The 20,103-nt window shown below is 41.5% G+C and overlaps 1 protein-coding gene across 2 annotated transcripts in view; it reads left to right on the top strand.

Moving 5' to 3' along the window:
* Window positions 1–20,103, top strand: part of LOC124612871 — a 480,199-nt gene that overhangs the window by 390,932 nt on the left and 69,164 nt on the right. For both annotated transcript variants that reach the window (XM_047141307.1, XM_047141306.1), the window contains exon 3: window positions 7,405–7,534. In XM_047141307.1, the coding sequence (XP_046997263.1) occupies window positions 7,405–7,534 (130 nt within the window). The remainder of the gene's footprint in view (window positions 1–7,404; window positions 7,535–20,103) is intronic.

A 20,103-nucleotide genomic window follows, 5' to 3' on the forward strand; every position in this document is an offset into this window, starting at 1 on the left:
ACTACACATTAACACAACGGGAGGCTCTATATGCCACAGAATGCTATGCTTTGAACAAAAAAGGCCGATTAGAGGAATTAGGAATATCATAAAGTTCCGAATAGAGGAAATAGAAATATGATAAAGGTCTTGAGGTAAGTCACAAAGCCCAACCAGAGAACGATGACAGAGACCACTTGCAAGAGAAGGATTATTTTTTATGCTGGAGAAGGATTATTTTTATGCCCACGTTTTTAGTATGACTCTGCAGTGTTATGTAGTCGCAGATTCCAGTACTTTTACAACAGGAACAACAAGGAAGCTTGGTTCACCGCAGTAATGCAATTAACCAGTAATATGTGGATAACACTTGAAAGACGGCGAAACAACGGATTCGTCGATTTTCACATTATAGCTATCTCGGATGCAAAGTATATAGAGTGATACATAGATATAAGTAATTTGATTTGAAAATAGCATTTTCCTCTATTTTTATTAAAGATTATCCGATAGTGATTGTCACTACATGAAATACTTGTAGGTGTTTTATTTCTTGAGTATTATATTTGGCTGGGCTAGCAGTTTCATAGTCAGAGAGCAGATCAAAGTGGACCGAAGGGCACCCTTAACTTAACGTAGGTTGTCAAAGGTGACGTCGATGCTAAATAGGAAAGCGTTCGCCGTAGAGTATTGTGTGCGCTGGACAGGACTAGGGGACTCGTGTCGCGAACCGATACAATGCGGACAGCAGTGGTGTCGTCGGAACTGGGCACGGGATGACCGCCGCTCTCACGTTACTAAAGCGTTTTCCTTTGGTGAGGGTGTTGTAAAGGACAGTAAAGGTCGCAGAAGTTGGGCGACAATGAGCCTGGGGCGGAGAATGCAGAGAATGAAGGGAGAACCGATAAATTTACTCAGAGTATCCTCCGCCACACACCGTCAGTCGGCTTGCGTAGTATGGATGTAGATGTAGAAGACTGCCGATAGGAGAGCCATATACAGGTGGGCACTTTGCAGGCTCTTTGAAAGCTACAGGAATTTATGGCTCTACGCTCTCGGCAGAACACGGCAGGCGAGGTGTGCCGATTCTATAAGACTGCAACTTTTTCGTCCCAGAATATCTGCAGCTGGCCGCTCATATGTATAATGCAGATAGAATGTAAGGAGGGTCTGGGAAACCACATAGCGTAATAAAATAACGCGCTCTTTTGACGCATCCAGAGGACAGAGCCGAAACAAACTCCTGTCTTTAGCTATAGAAAGGTTCAGAAATTGAAGGTGAAGGGATATCAATGATACGATTCGCTGATGGCATTGCTATCCTGAGTGAAATTGAAGAAGAATTACATGATCTGCTGAACTGAATGGACAGTGTAATGGGTACAGATGTAATGAGAAGTAGCAGAAACGAGAACTGCGAGAAGCTTAACCATCACCACAGATCGTCACGAAGTAGATGAAGTTAAGAAACTCTGCTGCCTAGGCAGCAAAATAACTAGTGACGGACGGAGCAAGGAGGGCATGAAAAGCAAAAAGAGCATTCCTCGCCCAGAGAAGTCTGCTAGTAATAATCATCGGCCTTAATTTGAGGAAGAAATTCCTGAGAATATACGTTTGAAGTACAGCATTGTATGATAGTGAAACATGGACTGTGGGATAACTGGAATAGAAGAGAATCGAGGCATTTGAGATGAGGTGCTGCAGTCGAATGTTGAAAATTACTTGGACTGATAAGGTAAGGAATGGGAAATTTCTGCGCAGAATCGGAGAGGAAACAAATATGTGGAAAACACTGAAAAGAAGAAGGGACAGGATGACAGGACATCTGTTAAGACATTAGGGAATGACTTCCATGGTACTAAAGAGAGCCGCAGAGGAAGACAGAGGCTGGAATGCGTCTGGCAGATAACTGAGGATGTAAGTTGAAATGATACTCTGAGGTGCAGAGGTTGGCAGAGAATTCGTGGCGGGCCGCATGAACCCAGAAGACTTATGACCAAAAAAATCTGGGTGTGAAAATGCCGGAATTTCAGTAGTCAGCCTGGTCTGAAGTAGTAGTTTTGGAACGTTATTGACAAGTGGGAGAACGCTCCAAGAGAACTCATACTTGTCGCTGGATGACTGCTCATGAGATTCGACGACTGGCCCTCGAAGATGGGATGTAGGTTGCGGGGAAGCTTTTAGTGAGATAGTCACTTCGAATTCTGCCCACAGAATACGGTGTGGAAGTAGTCGTTTCACTTTGCAGCTCCAACTGGAACATAAGGTAAGGTTTGCGTTAGGTAGCTTTTCCCGATTCACAGGTATTGTCTGACACAGTGGCCACCGACTGCAGCACTGGCGTACTACAGAACGACGCTAAAATATTAAGATCTGCAGTCAGCTTCAGCAAATGTAGGTCGCAGTGTGCTCAGTAAACGTTAGAGTGTTGTTGAGTAGGAGGAAGACGCCCTTCTGCATGCATATTTTTGTTACGAACTCCAATTTTGTCAATCACTGTTGTCAGATCGCGGAAACAGGTTAGTGTGCTAAAAATGTAGTTACCCACTATTCGGTTCCTTGTTCTGAATCTCCGTCAACGTTAGTTACTAGTAAATGTTTCATGTTGTGATAATTTGTCAGTGCACGGGATCACAAATAATGAAATATTCTGGGCTATTATGCTGCCGTCGAATGGATTTCACCTTAAAAGCCGACATTTCGTCCCCATTTTCGGAGGACATTATCAAGGGGGATCGTAGCTACTTTCAATTCTGATTCACACCCTGATACGCTGCTGACAACAGCAAAATTCCGCTTCTGCACAGTGGCGTGACGTCATATGTTTTTAAGACGCGAGCACTATTGACCGTAGTCGAATGCCGTCGTCTGCTGATGCCATCACCTCATGGTGGATGACTGGTGCACATCCTCTTCAGCATCAGAATCGGGATTTCACTCCGTTTCACGCCCTGAAATTCCTGAGTGTTTTACAACATTTGTGGCCTATCTGTAAAGCATTTAGTGGTATCCGCTTATGAATGAATTGAGTCCTATCAGAAGGAATGCGGTGGTCTTCTGGCTGCAAAGCATATTCCGCAATAGCTGCTCTGTGAGTCTCATCTCTTCTGCAATTTCTTATGCGTTTTTCTGATGGTCTTTTGTCCGTTCTTTTCGTATATGTGTGCCAGTCTTCCACCATGGGGAAGTAGGAACAGCGATCGATGGCAGCCAACAACGGTCAATTGCGCTCGCGCATTCAAAACATGCCACGCCACGCCACTGCGTAGAAGCACGTGGAAGCGGAATTTTACTGTAGTCAGTAGCAAGGCAGGGTGTGAATCAGTCCTTAAGAGTACTCCAGTACTCCGCTGATGGGGATGAATCGTTAGGTTTTAGGGTGAAATACAGGTTAATTATAAATGTTGGAAATTTGTGGTAAGATCTTATGGGACCCAACTTGTGAGGTCAGCGGTCCCTAAGCTTACACACTGCTTAATCTAACATACGCTAAGGATAACACACACACTCATGCCCGAGGGAGGACTCGAACCTTTGAAGGGGGGAGCACGATTCTGGCCCTGTGACAGGGACAGGTATACGTTTTGGAAGATGTCGTCACCATCGTGTAAATCATACACCGAGCAGATGGTCCACAATACATGTAGTCCGCAGCTATCATGGTAGTCTCACCGATTACTACGACTGGTCCAATGGAAGCACAGGGGATCGTCTCCCATAGCATAATACTGCCTTCCCCCCGCCCCCGGCCTGCATTATTGGCGCGATGCGCGTGTCAGTCATTGTCCAACATGATGACGAATCTGGACACTACCCTCGACCTGGTGTAACAAAAACATGATTCATCCGCCGAAGCGCCACGTTTCCATAGACCGATCTCGATGATTAGATGGCTACAGCATTCATAACAGACAATGTTGATGTGTCATCATGGGTGTACGTTGTGCCCCTCGTCTGCTACCGAGCCCAGTGTTAAACATTGTGAGCTTGACGGTGTTCTCCGTAATCACCGGGATCTGTGTCTGCGTTGTCCTCTGGCAAGCATCCCTGTTTATTCTGATTTACAGAGCGATGAAATCTCCGACTTTCCCTTTCTGTGGTGTGTGGTCATCCGACATCTTTTTGCCTACTTGTGCTTACACAGTCCTTCAACCACTTTTCATAAATGCTCACTATAAAAGCACAGTAACAGCCGACCAGATTTACCGTTTCTCAGATGCTCATTCTCAGGCACTAGGTCACAACAATCTCCTCTTTGTCGAAGTCAAATATGTCTGGGATTCCCCCATTTGCGCACATATCGTCACTAAACGGTTCCCCATCCAAAAAAAGTCAGCTACCTGTATTTCCTATTTTATTTTACTTATGCGACCAGTTTCGACGTTTCACTAGCTATCTTCGTGGCCCCTGACCGACGTGTAGGAAGAATCCAGTCTCATGTGCAATCGAAATAGGAGCCACCATTCAGTAACTTGTATCCGTGGTCTACTTTTTTAACAACGTGATCCCTTTGTTCATCAATTTCAGACTCGGCAGCTAGTTCATTTCCGACAATCGAATTGTTGTATCCATAACAGACGTGACGAAATACAAGATTTCGCTTTGGTGCCCTTTTCCTCAAATAAACATTGATAAAATCCTGTTTTATGAAGAACGTTTTCAACACTAAATTTGTAAAAAAGTTGTTTGTATTCGTTTCATTTTATTCATTCAAACATTCGTAACAAATCAGTTCCAGGCATTAACGTCGATCATTTGTGGCTACCTAACGAATTGGCACTGCATATCATCAATAATAAATTAGAGCAGTTCAAACTTTGTCAATTCCCAAAATATACTTAAAGAATACATCCTCAGTGACTATCAGAATGCACTATCTGTCCAGTCTCTTGTCAGGGCATACTGAAGCATAAGATTGGAACACGTAACATGTACCCATCTACATCTCTCTGTATGTATAGACGTAACCATGTACAATACTGTATCGATTTTGTGGCATATACGCACAGAAGACGTATTCCTGTTCACAGTTTTTAATGTTACTGAACAATAGTCATGCAATAATTTTTAAATGAACACATCGCCATTTGACTGTATTGCTGTTTATTGAATTACGATCCAGGTTTCGGCATTTTATGCCATTTTCAAGTTATTGAGCTTATGTCATTAACATATATTGCAGGACATCAAGTTTGAAATTAGCCATAAATTAAAGAAAATATTCACTCCCCCCAAAATGCCAGAAGTAAAATATTTTTAAGATGATGCGGTGAATTTTAGGCTTGATGTCCTGTAGTATATGTTAATGACATAAACTCAGTCACTTGAAAATGGCATAAAAGGCCGTTACCTGGGTCGTAATTAAATAAACAACAATACAGTCTAATGGCTTTTTGTTCATTCTAAAAATATTCCTGTTAACATGTACCAGCAATGTGTTGCATTGTAAAATGAAACTGGAAGCTTAAGATACGTACTGGAAAATGACCTTGGTAGACATTGGCCGACCGGACGGATAGTAAAAGAAATGCAACCTACTTCGACCACGTTTTCATTCTAAAAACCTGCTACACAATATCAGGCTGTGCATGTTCTGCCTCACATGTACCGTGCTATGAACAGTCCACCGCGCCACCGCTGCTTCTGTATATAAGCACGAGTAACGTCCGACAACATGCGAAATGTAATCACTTAGGTAACGCGTGGATACAGCCAGCCATAGTTTACATAGAAGCTGTCTTACAACTTGAAGACAACCATGATTAACGTAACGTACTTGAGGCTAGGACAAGTGCATTAGTGGGCACTATTGACGTTGAATCTCATGATGGCATGCTGAGAACTTATCTGTACTTGCTGTACTATGTAAACTATGCCTCGCCGGAAATCTACATCTTCATGGATACTCTGCAAATCACATTTAAGTGCCTGGCACAGGTTTCATCGAAACACCTTCACAATAATTCTCTATTGATGCAATCTCGTACAGCGTGCTGAAATAACGAACACCTATATCTTTCTTTACGAGCTCCTATTTCCCTTATTTTATTATGATGATCGTTCCTCCCTCTGTAGATAGGTGTCAACAAGATATTTTCGCATTCGGAGGAGAAATTTCTTGATTGAAATTTCGTGAGAAGATTCCGCCTCAACGAAAAACGCCTTTGTTTTCATGGTGTCCACTCCAAGCCCTGTATCATTTCAGTGACACTCTGTCACCTATTTTGCGATAATACAAAACGTGCTCCCTTTCTTTGGACTTTCTCGGCGTACTCTGTCAGTCATATCCGGTAAGGATCCCACACCACGCAGCAGTACTCTAAAAGAGGACGGACAAGCGTAGTGAAGGCAGCTACAACATTTTCTATGTGTTCCTTTCATCTTATGTAGTTGGTAATTGTAATTTCTAGATACTTAGTACAATTAAGGGCCTTTACATTTGAATGATTTATCGTGAAATCGAAGTTTAACGTATTCCTTTTAGCAGTCATGTGGATGACCACATACTTCTCGTTATTTAGGGGCAATTGCCAATTTTTGCACCATAAAGGTTATGTTTTCTAAATAGTTTTGCAATTTGTTTTGATCTTCTGATCACTTTATCAATAAATCTAAAACGGCTCCTCAGATTGTCACCTAATTTTTTATACAGATAAGGAACAGCAAAGAGCGTATAACATAGCGTTGGGGAACGCCAGAAATCACTTCTGTGACTTTCCGTCAATTACTACGAACTGTGATCTCTCTGACAGGAAATCACGAATTCAGTCACATAACTGAAACGAATTTCCATAAGCACGCAATTTCACTACAAGTCGCTTGTGCGTAAAAGCGTCAAAAGCCTTCTGGAAATCGAGAAATACGTAATCAATTTGTAATCCCTTGTCAATAGCACTCAGCACTTCGTGTGAGGAAAGAGCTAGTTATTTTTCACAAGAACGATGTTTTCTAAATTCATGTTCACTGTGTGTCAATAGACTGTTCTGTTCGAGATAACTTAATGTTCGAGTACAATGTATGTTCCCAAATGGTGCTGCATATCGACGTTAATGATATAGGCCTGTAAATTAGTGGGTTACTCCTACTACCTTTCTTGAATATTATGGTGACCTGTGAAACTTTTCAGTCCTTGCGAATGGATCTTTTGTGGAGCGAACGGTTGTGTGTAGTTGTCTGAATAAATGAAAAGAAAATTACACAAGAAGCATTTGTCGACAGTTGACCTTTATCACAACACCAAAGCTGCGCAGCATACAAGCTTTTAAGTTTTCAAGGTAGTTTTTCTTTTCTACTCTCAGCTTTCGAAGGCAATGTACACAGAGAGATTTCCTTGCCTGTTTCTGATACGATACCGCCCAGTAGCTTAGCGAGACTCTTGACGTGAGCCGGACGTGTAGCTGACGTACCCCTCCGCCTGTGTTGCAGCGACGGAGAAGAGCCTGCGGCTGCAGCCCTACAAGCCAACCGGCGACTCGGTGAACGTGTCGTGCCGCGCCCAGGGCGTCTTCCCGGAGCCAAAGATGGTCCTCTACAAGTACAGCGACGGCGATCCCAAGTGAGTACCTGCTGCCACTGTACACTTGTTCTGCGTAGACGATTTGTGAGGTTAAAGTGATGCACGATAGTGTAAACACTAGTAGAACTCAAAAATTTGCTGAATTTCAGCTGTCGATGTGTTATGTTACTTAGTACTCAAAACTATATCATGTTCTACCTCGTCGAGTAAGAGTGGTAAAAAACGGTAAATGGGGATCGGGGTCCACACAGTTTACATTTCGGGAAAGGGGAAGGCTCATTAGCCTCTCCGATTGAGACAGCTTTCCACGATTTTCGTTCTTGTGACCATCTATTCATTCAACCCAAAATCCTTAGTACTTCGTTGTTTGCATATGCAACGTGCAAGAGGGAGGGAAGGGGGGGACATGATGGGACACTTGTCTCATCCCGGAATCTAGGTACAGCTTTGTTATCCATTACAGAATTATCTGGAATTTCTAGTAGTCGTTGTCTGTACTCCATTAAACAACAGATTCACTATTGCCGATCGAGGCGACGAATACTGCATCCCTATCAATAACTATACAATGTGTTCCAAAACTATTTTTTCAAATTAATACAGGAAGCAGAGAACATGAAAACCAATATATTTAGTTGAGATAAATATGATCCGTGACGGCAATTTATGATACTAGGCACGATTTACACGAAGGTAGTCTATCATGCCAGTTACAGCAGCGGCATCCATTTGATCTGCTCGAATGTGCGACCACTAGCCTGTGGGCACGTAGTATATTGTCGGACGACTGCTATTTCCATTCACAGACTCCGGGTCTTCTTTTCTTTCCACAGCAGTTTCATACACGGGCTGCTTCATATGCCCCCAGAGGAAGAGATCCAGACACGTGAGTGCAAGTGATCTGGGTGGCCAGGACACAGGGCCCTGTGGTCCATTCGTCGATTCCCAAACGTGGCTCTCCGATGGTTCCCTACTGCAATGCTGAAAAGTCTGGCCCCCATCGTGCTGGAAGTACGTACTTTGTTTAACATTCAGTGGTACGTCCAACAAGTACAACCAACCACCGGTACACAGACCAGTTTTGGATGTCAGTACGTATTCCCAGTCAGCGTAGGTTACGTCAGCTCAGAATCACTAACGTAATGTTCCTAAAACTTTACAACTTCAAAGAGCATAAGATCAAAATGTATTTAAAATGATGCGCTCTACATTTTATATTAACATGAATAAATAGTTCCGGAACACACTGTATATCTTGGGTTTTCACACTTTTCACTCTGTTCACGGGATATTAAACAGATTCCTCGGTGCGGCTGCGGTTTTGTCTCTGTTCGGTAGTCATTATGAATGCGAAGGTTTACAGAACAGTGCCAAAATAATGTCTTTAATCCTTTTGTGTTGGTTTCTCGGTCAGACTTCAACGACCTACTGAAAGGGGCTGGTCCAACTGCCTGGCGCACGGATTCCGTCGCCGATTCCCCCAGCACATAAACATGGCAACTATGTACATGCCGGTCTTCCGTTCCCAGTTCCCATAATGACGTCATCTGCATTTGATCCACAACAGAATTATGAGAGTAATTTAACATTTGCCTATGGAAAAAAAACACGATGGCTTGACAATTCTGCATTCAGTCACACAACGTACGGTCGGTATTTGTGATATCGCTGACATTTGATTTATAGGCAATAGGCCGTTGCCCAAGGCATAATTCTCTGTCTGACGTATGTCTTCTACTGCTGGAGATTTCAACACAGCCTTTAACGACTTAGAAAGCTGTTACGGACTAAAAACAAGCTCAGGAAACAGAATTCTTAATAATTATGTATCCAAGCAACGGTCCGTCCGGGATGTTACCAGATCGCTGCCTAAGATCGCTCACAAGGGAACGTTCCTAAGTGTCAATAAATGATCTTGATGAAACTTTTCGAATGCGTAGAGGACAAAATAATGCAATACGTATATATTGTATGTGACCCAATTTCACTTTTGAGGGGTATATCACACTACCAAAGGTAATTTGGCATATTAGGTTTGAAGGAGTATCTTCAGAACAGTGACATATGGATAATTTTTCTAATATGAAAGTAGATACGCAATTAGCATTCTTGAAAACTGTCTAACCGAATTTTGTATTAATATGAAATTTTGAAAAATACCTCACCACCATCAATTAATTTTGAAAAATGGAAACTTTTGTTGCAATTTAAATTAAAGAAGCCCACAATTTACATACAACCATTTGTAATAAAACTGCTTTCTGAAATACTATAATTCGAAAATAAGGTGCACACATGAGCTGTCGGAGTATTTACAACATATTTGATTAAAATATCTAAACATTCACTATTAGTCTAGTTGTTTATTTTTCTTATATTTGTTTTAAATTATAATTGTTATTTTACGTTTTACATTGACTTTGTTTCTTTTTATTTTGTTATTATTTTATCGTTTTACATAAGTATATTTTGTTAAATGAAATAATAAGTAACTCGTTACTATGATACAAACTTGTTAGAAAAATGACAATATGTAAATAAATGCTTAAATCATAATGTTTTCTTACTCCAAGAACATCAAATGAACGAGGGAACGCAATGGAAAACAAAATCAGCGAGATTTCAAGTTTGTACGGATGGGTCTAAATATTATGATTTGCATCAGGCATATTTCAGTCCACAGGTCAGCCTTGGCGAAGAGAATTGATTATGTACTGGTGACTGCAGATTCATTATATTGTTTCTCAAGTGTTTGTTGAGATCACAGTCATTCAACAGAACTATATTTGAAAATCATCACGCAAAGTTCTTCAAACATCGAAAACCATCTACATCTCATGATTAGACATGTGCCGTCGATGCTTTCGGGATCACAAGATGAACGAGTTCCTTGTCATCGGGTACGATGGTCTATACAGATCTTTCACACTAACCATTAGGCATTTCATAGTTTTAAAAGAAACTAATGGTATATTTGAACCGAGAATCACTTTTTGTAGCCCCAACGATGTTGGAAGAAATTTTAAGATCTAATTCTGCTGAATTATTATGATGTCAGTCTCCACTTGAGAAACAATTTAATAAAGCTGCAGTCACTGGTACATAATCACTTGTCTTAACCATGGCTTGCTGAATTTTGTTTTATATTATATTCCCCGTCACGTAAATTATCGGAAGAAATTTCGTTTATTTTATCTTCAGGGTATAAGAAAACGTTATGTTTTAAGCATTCAGTTGCAGGTTATCATTACTGTAATGATTTCGTATCATTATAATGAGTTACCTTTTCTTCCCATTAACAAAATACACGAAGGTGAAATGGTAAACTGAGAAACAAACAGAAAACAAAAAATGCTGCAAAAGTAGAATAAATTAAAACATAAATCAGATATAAGTAAAATAAATATCTAGACTAATAATCAATGTTTATACCATTTAATTAGATATGTTGAAAATACTCTGACACTACGTTATGTGCAGATTATTTTCCAGAAATGGTATTCCAGATACCTGCTCCCTTATACATCGATGTATGTAGCTTGAAGGCTTCTTTAATTTTCATTTTTCAAAATTTAATTATGGTGACGGGTTATTTTGCAAAATTTCAAATTGTTACAAAATTCGATTACGCGTTTTTCGTGAACATTAATTACATGTCAACTTTCGTATGTGAAAAATCTTTAAACATCATTTGGAAGAAATTCCTTGCAAACCTAATATGTCAAATTATCTTCTGTGGTGTATTTTCCCCTTAAAACCCAAATCGCGCATAAACAAGGAAATAGGTATTACATTATTTTGCTGCCTCTACCGAACCATCAAGTTTCATCAAGATCGTTTATTGACACTTGGGAATGTTCCCATATGAGTCGCGCCGACGTATGTTACGGAACTTTTACAGGGAAGAGTTGGCGCTATTTGTTTTATTTAACACTAGGGAACACAACTTGTCTTATTTTAATCCTTCTAATCCTTTGAAGTTGTTTTTGTGCTTTTTAGCTCCTTTGGTCTCTCTGCTCCTACATCCTAGAGTAGTAACTATTAGATCTTGCTAAAATAGGTGTCACAGAAAGGAATTCTGTGGTTTCCCTGTTCTAGTGCGTCATCTACTGCTGTAGATTTATCCATCTTATCCAGGCGATGGCTGCTGTTGTGATCCTTGAGTTGTGTGTTAATGATACCTCTTGTAGTCCTTGTGCACACTTGGTCGCAGATACATGGGATTTTATAAACTCCTGTTATAGCAAGCGTCGGGCGTACGTCTTTCGCAATGTTCAAATATCATGGCACATTTCAGAGTCTGATGAAGTCTCCAACAATGGACAACAAAATACTAGGCAGAGAATTATGCCTTTGACTATCTTCTACCACGACTTTATGATCATAAATCAAATATCAGCTCTATCGACTCTGCGTTCAGCTTTAGACGACAGAGCTGTTTTAGGACACTCGGAAGAACACAGCCATGCTATACTGCAGATGTGTACATCTATACTGAAACCCAAATAAATCAGTTGAAAAATGAAAATATCAACTTCTGCACTAGAACAGATGGAAAAATTAGTGAAATTTTAAGATCGAAGAAATGTGCTCTGCACGGAGCATACCTTCATATAGGCTGCGTGTGCAACCAAGCTACGAGCTCTGCATTCCAGTTGGCATAGCGCACAATAATGAGACAAAGTGGAGGGACAAGCTTTGTCTTGGTGCAGTGCTAGGTTGCTAAAAGTTGATTCTACCGATCAATTTGAGGACGGTTTCGGGAGATTTCTCACGTCTACCCGTCGTCTGTTAGCCTTGCACAATACTTTACCTAACCAGTGCTAAAATATGTAGCTTTGTAAGCACATTTTGTGTGGTCCAGCTATGTCAGTCGACACTACAAGAAATATAAATCATCGAAGTAATGTAATAAACGCATTAACGAGAACAGCTGTGATGTTTTATAAGTAAAAAGAAGTTTTTGCCCTGTTTCTCCACTTGGAAGGGTATTAATACGGAATGTTTGTTGATATACAGCAAGATTTTCTTAATTATTCTGTCTTTTTTTCATACTGAGATGATTTACTTTCGGTTTTAGTCTAATATTATGGTAGTGTGAATAAGTTATTCTTGTGAATCTTCCTCAATTTTATTTCATAATTCGTTGGATGCTCTGCATTTACTTACATCAGAATGTAATTTGAGATCATGGAATCAAAAAGTAGCCTTCCATACTCTTATTATTAAAGTAAAAAGATATACTTACTATTGAAATATGTTCATTTCTGGCCACTAAATGAACAACACCAAAAATACCAGACAGATAACTATTAGTGTTTTGAGATACAATAAGATCTGTGTATTTATTGTCAGATTTTGAGCACGTTTTCAAACAAAAGCAGCTGTATAATGACTGGCAAGTTTTTAACCTTGCCCCACTTCAAAAAATTTTTGAGAACGACTTCGGTTGTAACCTTTATACTTTCTGTGTTCCACTAAATATCCTGCATTCTGTGGCCTTCTCTAATATCCTGTTTCATCAACCCGTCCATCCTTCCACATTTCCCGTTCCCGTTCTTATTGCATGTGTCCATTTAATTTTACCATGTGAGTTGGCAAAGTGGGAATACAGTGTATTTCGGAAGGGTGGGAGATCAAACCCCAAGTGGTCATCCAGACTGAGGTTTCACGTGATTTCGCTAAACGCTTGAGGCAAATAGCAGTACGGACGGTTTGAAATGACATGGCGACTTTATTCCCCATCCTTCCCCTATTACGTGTTTTCCCTTCATCTCCTAAGACCCGCCGTCGACGGGAAGGCAAATTCTGATTTTCATTTTTCTTTCTTTCACTCAAATTTCGGTATTCTTCCTTAAGACGAATCTCAAACACTTCCACTCACTTCCAGGTTTCTCAGACCATGTGTCACTTTTATACAGCGCAACATCCATACTTAAAAATGTCCTTTTCTGGTCATTGCCTACTAGACTTACTTTTCCAACGTTAATTTGCTTGTTGCGTCCTTCTTTCTTCACTCTAATGTTATAATTAGCTTCAAAGGTAACACAACCATTTCAATTTGTGTCGCATTCTTATTAATTCTGATGCTAAGATGGTCGCTAATGTTTATCCAACTGATCCTTGATTCTGTATGTTTTTTTCAGCCATACTTTTCGTAGAGCAGGGCTCACTCAGCGAATACTGCATTTATTCGCCAATTACCTAAGCACGATAGCAACAGCGAATCGCATCAGCGAATTTTCATTGGTATCGCTTCGCCCTGAATTCTGATCTACAGCCATATAATACAGATTATCGTTTTAAATGATATGGGTTAAAACTACTCTGACTGACAAGCTGTTAGTGTCAGGCAACATTCGTGGTACACGTAAACTGCGCACATATGATTCACACGAAAGCCCCTAGAGAATTAATAAGCAACCTCATGATACCCGTGTGCACGTCCTAAGATGAGACACTAATGTTGTACCGGAAGTGAGCTTAGAGATTAGGTTTATTACAAACCGAGTACAAGCTCAGGACCGGAAAGATAGAAAGGATTAAGTCGTTAAACTACTGAATACCTAATTCATGCAGAAAAATTTCTCAACAACCGGATGATGTTTTCTGGTATGAGATTCAGAAAAAATGCTGTGACAAAATTACGGCTTTCAACAGAGTTCAGCCATCATAAAACATATATTGTCTCCCCTCAGTATTTCACTAAATGAAGTCGCAAGGGCATCCAGGTTTTCATTAACCATATCTGAAGCGCCCTCGTTTGATTCGCATCCCTTTACAACGATTTCGTTGCAACCAACATTTCATTTCTTCAAATAACGCAAGTATTTAGATATGGCCGATCAACGGTGTCAACAGTGTATCTTCAGTATCGACAAAACAACTTATGACACGTCTAAATCACTTCACAGAATGAATACAAGTGCAGGACTCGTATGAAAAAGGGCAAACTAGACATGATTTTATGTTATTTTAAATCCGTCTTGATTGCAAATTTTTTTATTATTCATATGACCGGTTTCGGTTCATTCAGAACCATCTTCAGATCTGATATTTAAGTTACAGGAGTAACCTGTAGAATTCAGCAACTTTCACGTAGCATGTGAAAGTTGCTGAATTGGACAGGTTACTCCTGTAACTTAAATATCAGATCTGAAGATGGTTCTGAATGAACCGAAACCGGTCATATGAATAATAAAAAAATTTGCAATCAAGACGGATTTAAAATAACATAAAATCACTGATTGCTGTTATCCCATAAGACATTATGTCTGTTTTTGCATAGACATGATTTCTTACGAAAAGAATCACCTATTTCCTTCCCTACCCTTTTCGAATCCATATTTGTCACCCATTGGCGTCGATAACGCTGCGTTAAATAGTCTCTTCCTCAACGACAAAACAACAGAATTAGAAGAGAAATACCATGTTCGGTCTACCAAGAATGTTTTGTTAACGTGTAAAAACTAAAATAGTCTATGATCGAAAGTACAGTACCTGCCATTAAAATTGCTACATCGAGAAGAAATGCAAATGATAAACGGGTATTCATTGCACAAATATATTATACTAGAAGTGACATGTGATTTCATTTTCACGCAATTTGGGTCCATACATCCTGAGAAATCGGTACCCAGAACAACCACCTCTGGCGTAATAATGGCCTTGATACACCTGGGCATTGAGTCAAACAGAGCTTGGATGTCGTGTAGAAGAACAGCTGCCCGTGCAGCTACAACACGATACCACAGTTCATAAAGAATAGTGACTGGCGTATTGTGACGAGCCAGTTGCTCGGCCACCATTGACCAGACGTTTTCAATTGGTGAGAGATCTGGAGAATGTGCTGACCAGGGCAGCAGTCGAACATTTTCTGTTCAAATGGCTCTGAGCACTATGGGACTTAACATCTATGGTCATCAGTCCCCTAGAACTTAGAACTACTTAAACCTAACTAACCTAAGGACAGCACACAACACCCAGCCATCACGAGGCAGAGAAAATCCCTGACCCCGCCGGGAATCGAACCCGGGAACCCGGGCGTGGGAAGCGAGAACGCTACCGCACGACCACGAGATGCGGGCGAACATTTTCTGTATCCAGAAAGGTCCGTACAGGCCCTGCAACATGCGGTCGTTCATTATCCTGCTGAAATGTAGCGTTTCGCAGGGATCGAATAAATGGAACAGCCACGGGTTGTAACACATCTGAAAAGTAACGTCCACTGTTCAAAGTGCCGTCAATGCGAACAAGAGGTGTCCGAGACGTGTAACCACTGGCACCCCATACCATCACGCCTGGTGATACGCCAGTATGGCGATGACGAATACACGCTTCCAATGTGCTTTCACCGCGATGTCACCAAACACGGATGCGACCATTATGATGCTGTAAACAGAACGTGGATTCATCCGAAAAAAATGTTTTGCCATTCGTGCGCGCAGATTCGCAGGCGCTCCCGTCTGTGATGCAGCGTCAAGGGTAAACGCAGCCATGGTCTCCGAGCTCATAGTCCAAGTTGCTGCAAACGTCGTCAGACTGTTCGTGCAGATGGTTATTGCCTTGCAAACGTCCCCCTCTGTTGACTCAGGGATCGAGACGTGGCTGCACCATCCGTTACAGCCATGCGGATATGATGGATGTCATCTCGACTGCTGGTGATACGAAGCCGTTAGGATCCAGCACGGCGTTCCGTATTACCCTCCTGAACCCACTGATTCCATATTCTGCTAATAGTCATTGTATCTCGACCAACCGGCCGCGGTGGCCAAGCGGTTCTTGGCGCGAAGTCCTGAACCACGTGACTGCTAGGGTCGCAGGTTTGAATCCTGCCTCTGGCATGGCTGTGTGTTATGTCCTTAGGTTAGTTAGGTTTAAGTAGTTCTAGGGGAATGATGACAGCAGATGTTAAGTCCCATAGCGCTCAGAGCCATTTGAACCATTTGATCTCGACCAGCAGGAGCAGCAATGTCGTTATACGATAAACTTCAATCGCGATAGGTTACAATCTGACCTTTATCAAACGCGGAAACGTGATGGTACGCATTTCTCCCCCTTACACGAGGCATCGCAACAACGTTTCATCAGGCTAACCCGGTGAACTTCTGTTTGTGTATGAGAAATCGGTAGGATACTTTCCTCATGCCAGCACGTTTTAGGTGTCGCCACCGGCGCCAACCTTGTGTGAATGCTCTGAAATGCTAATCATCTCCATATCACAGCATCTTCTTCTTGTCGCTTAAATTTCGCGCCTGTAGCACGTCATCTTCGTGGTGTAGCAATTTTAATGCCCGGTAGTGTATTTCCCTCATGCAGCGACCGGTTTCGGTGGTAATGATCATCTTCAAGTTGATCTGTCCCCTTGTAGTTAGTAAAAAAAAGGAGACACATCAGTCTGAAAATTGTCAGTCCGATCTAAACCACTCATTGAATAAAACCTGCTACCATAAACTGATTTGGTTTTTACATGTTGTGAGGCTGTGGGTGATTGTTATCGCGAAGGTACCCACGTCAGTTCCCATCAAGAATATTTTATTTACATGGTTTGCCTCGTAATGCTCTCGTTGAGACTGTGTTCTTTCGGGACCTCATTAACTGAGCAGTGGATTTCGTGGCAACGGTCTTTCTGTTCATACTCAATAACATCATACCTTCTCCATCAGCACGATAGTTTTTATCAACTGTTGTATAAAGAGCGATCAAAAAGTTACTGTTCAAAAGCCGCATTAACGCTCATACGAATACAGGTGTCTGGATTACGTACGTCTTGCAGCATAGGCTACACTGGGAAATGTTTGATAGCCCCTTATAATTAGTATGAACTATGTACACTGGATTTTTCATCTTCCGTACAGATTGCTTCATTTTAGTGGCCAGAACATTATGACCACTTACATGATAGCCTATATGTCCATCTTAGGCACAGATAACAGCGATGGTGCGTCGAGGCATGGAAACAATGACGTCTTGATAGGTTGCTGGAGGGAGATGTTAATACATCTGCATAAGTATGTTTCCTAAATCCCATTGATTCCGAGGAGGGCGACGATGAGCTCTGACACCAATTCAATCACATCTCAGATGTGTTCGTTTGGGTCCAGATTTGGAGAGGTCGGAGGCCAGCACGTTGGAACTCACCACTGTGTTCCTTCATCACACTGCTGGCCTTGTGACATGGCGCAGTATGTTGCTGAAAAGTGCCACTGCCTTGATCGTCACGAAGGGGCGCATGTGGTCTGCAACCAGTGTATGATTCTCCTTGGCCATCATGGTGCCACGCACGAGCTCCACTGAACCCATGGATGCCCACGTGAATGTTTCCCAGAGCATAACGGAGCTCTCGCCAGCTTGTCTCTGTCGAGCAGTACAGGTGTCAAGGAGCTGTTTCTCCGGAAGACGGTGGATTCGCGCACTCTTATGGGCGTGATCAAGAAGGTATCGGGATTCAACAGACCATGCAACGCTCTGCCACTGCAGCAACGTCTGGTGTCAGTAATCACGTACCAATTTCAGTCGCAGTTGCCAATTTTGTGGTTTTAACATTGGTACATCACGGTTCGTGGGCTGCGGAAGCTTATCGCTAGGGGTGTTCGGTGCATTTTGTGTTCAAACACATTTTGCCCAGCGTTAAATTCTGATTTTAGTTCCGCCACAGTTCTCCAACTGTCCTATTTTGCCAGTGTGACGTCTGTAATGAGGGGTGTCTGCCCAACCACACTACATCTGGGTGTGGTTTCACCTTGGTTTCGCCACGTGTTGGAGACACTCACCGCGGCACTTCTGGAAGACCTGTCAACTCGTGCGGTTTCCAAAACGCTCGCGCCGAGCCTCAGGGTCATCACAATCTGCGCTCGGTCAAACTCACGTTTATAGCACGTCTTCCCCATTTGACACATGGACAGCACGCTCACTGATAACTACATGCACCATGCTTGTCTCAGCCTAGCAGCCAGTCTTCGCCAAGTGACGCTACTATAGCCTGGACGTTCTGGCTAATCAATATATTTCTTGTAACGACTGCCACTGAATTTTATTAAGCGTCTCCGTAACACTCTCGCGTCGACTAAACGATACCTTGACGAAACGCGCGCTCTTCGTTGGATTACTTTCATCTCCTTTATTGATCCGACTAGGTTGGGAGGCCAGACTGATAGAACATACTCAAGAACCCTCCAAAAAATGTTTTTATAAGCCTCTTCTTCGTGGATGAACTAAATTTCTGTATGGCTCTATAATTAAATCTGATCCATTCCACTTTAAATCTTTTCAGATAGTTACTTACAGACATTTAATAGAAGTTAGTGTTTCCAGTGATTTGTAATCAACAGTGGAATGTAAAATGATTGTATCTCTTCTCCTTTTTATCTGCAGTACGTTATTACTAAGCAAAGCAAAGTGGTAGTTTCGCCTCGGTGGCAGCACCGTCCTGTTTATGCCCGAGAAACAAAGAAGGGGGAATAATATTGGCTTACACCCCAGTATCCTTACATGTGGAGCGCTGTCAGACGCCGCTCGTTTATCACCACGTATACTAGCCGCACAATTTGCCGAAGGCGCCAACCTCATTTCAGAACCTGAATGCGATGATCGCTATCGCCTAGATCTACTTTGCTAAATCTATCAAATACCGGTTTACGAGTGTCAATTGTCAAACACGGGCGGAGTATGTTGTGGTTTAATCATCTCTGAGAAGATAGAGAAGGAGGAAGAGGAGGAGGAGGGCAAGGACGATGTTGTTCAAGACGAGAAATTCAAAAAATCTTATCCACGCGAGACTGTTTTCTCACTCCCGCCAGATCACATACATTATGGAAATATACAGTGGTTAAAAATATTCCGAATGTGTAAAGACATAGCGAGTAATTAACAAATGGTATTTAGCATGACAATTAATGGTATTTTCTCGAACAGTAGCGTAGCGTAGGGTTTTAGACTTACTCGTTATAAGTAAGAAAATGTGAGTTCGTACAGCTTCAGGTGCACTTTTGTATTTAAATCTGTTTCAAAACGACTTTCATCATTATTTTTTAAATTAATTGTATTTATTTTATTTCCAGTCCTCCGCCATGTCGTTTTAATCATCGTATTAACTTTTAATTTGACCACCACCTCACAGATGGTTTCGAAAAGTCGAGTTCACTCCTCCCCTTGTGAGTTACTGAATCTCTGGCAGCAGTAAATGAGTGGAGACGAGAGCTACAAGTGGGTAAAATAATTTACAGTTCTCCTGCTACGAAGGATAATACGGTTGTCGCCATTTGGTTTTCTTTTCTTAATTTAGAAGTTATTCCAGCGTTTGTGTATCTTGTTTCGTCAAACAAAGGTTCATTCGTAGCAAGTAGATAATTTTGACACCTTTTAAAGCTAAATATCATCGACAGAAAATAGTTCTATGAGTTTCCTTGCTACCTTAGAAGTTCAGTTATGTGTGACAAAACCTACGTACTTTTAGCAATATTAGTATTTCTCTATATTGTTCGTATTAGTGCAGAAATTGCTGCCTGGTAATACGTTTATGCATACGTTAATGGAATACCTAATGTGAGTACCTTGCTTCTCCTTATTTGGTGTAGAAACTTTGGTTAAGTTCTGCTCAGCATTGTATT

Source organism: Schistocerca americana, chromosome 4 (genome assembly GCF_021461395.2).
Source record: "Schistocerca americana isolate TAMUIC-IGC-003095 chromosome 4, iqSchAmer2.1, whole genome shotgun sequence".
Taxonomy (NCBI): Eukaryota; Metazoa; Arthropoda; class Insecta; order Orthoptera; family Acrididae; genus Schistocerca; species Schistocerca americana.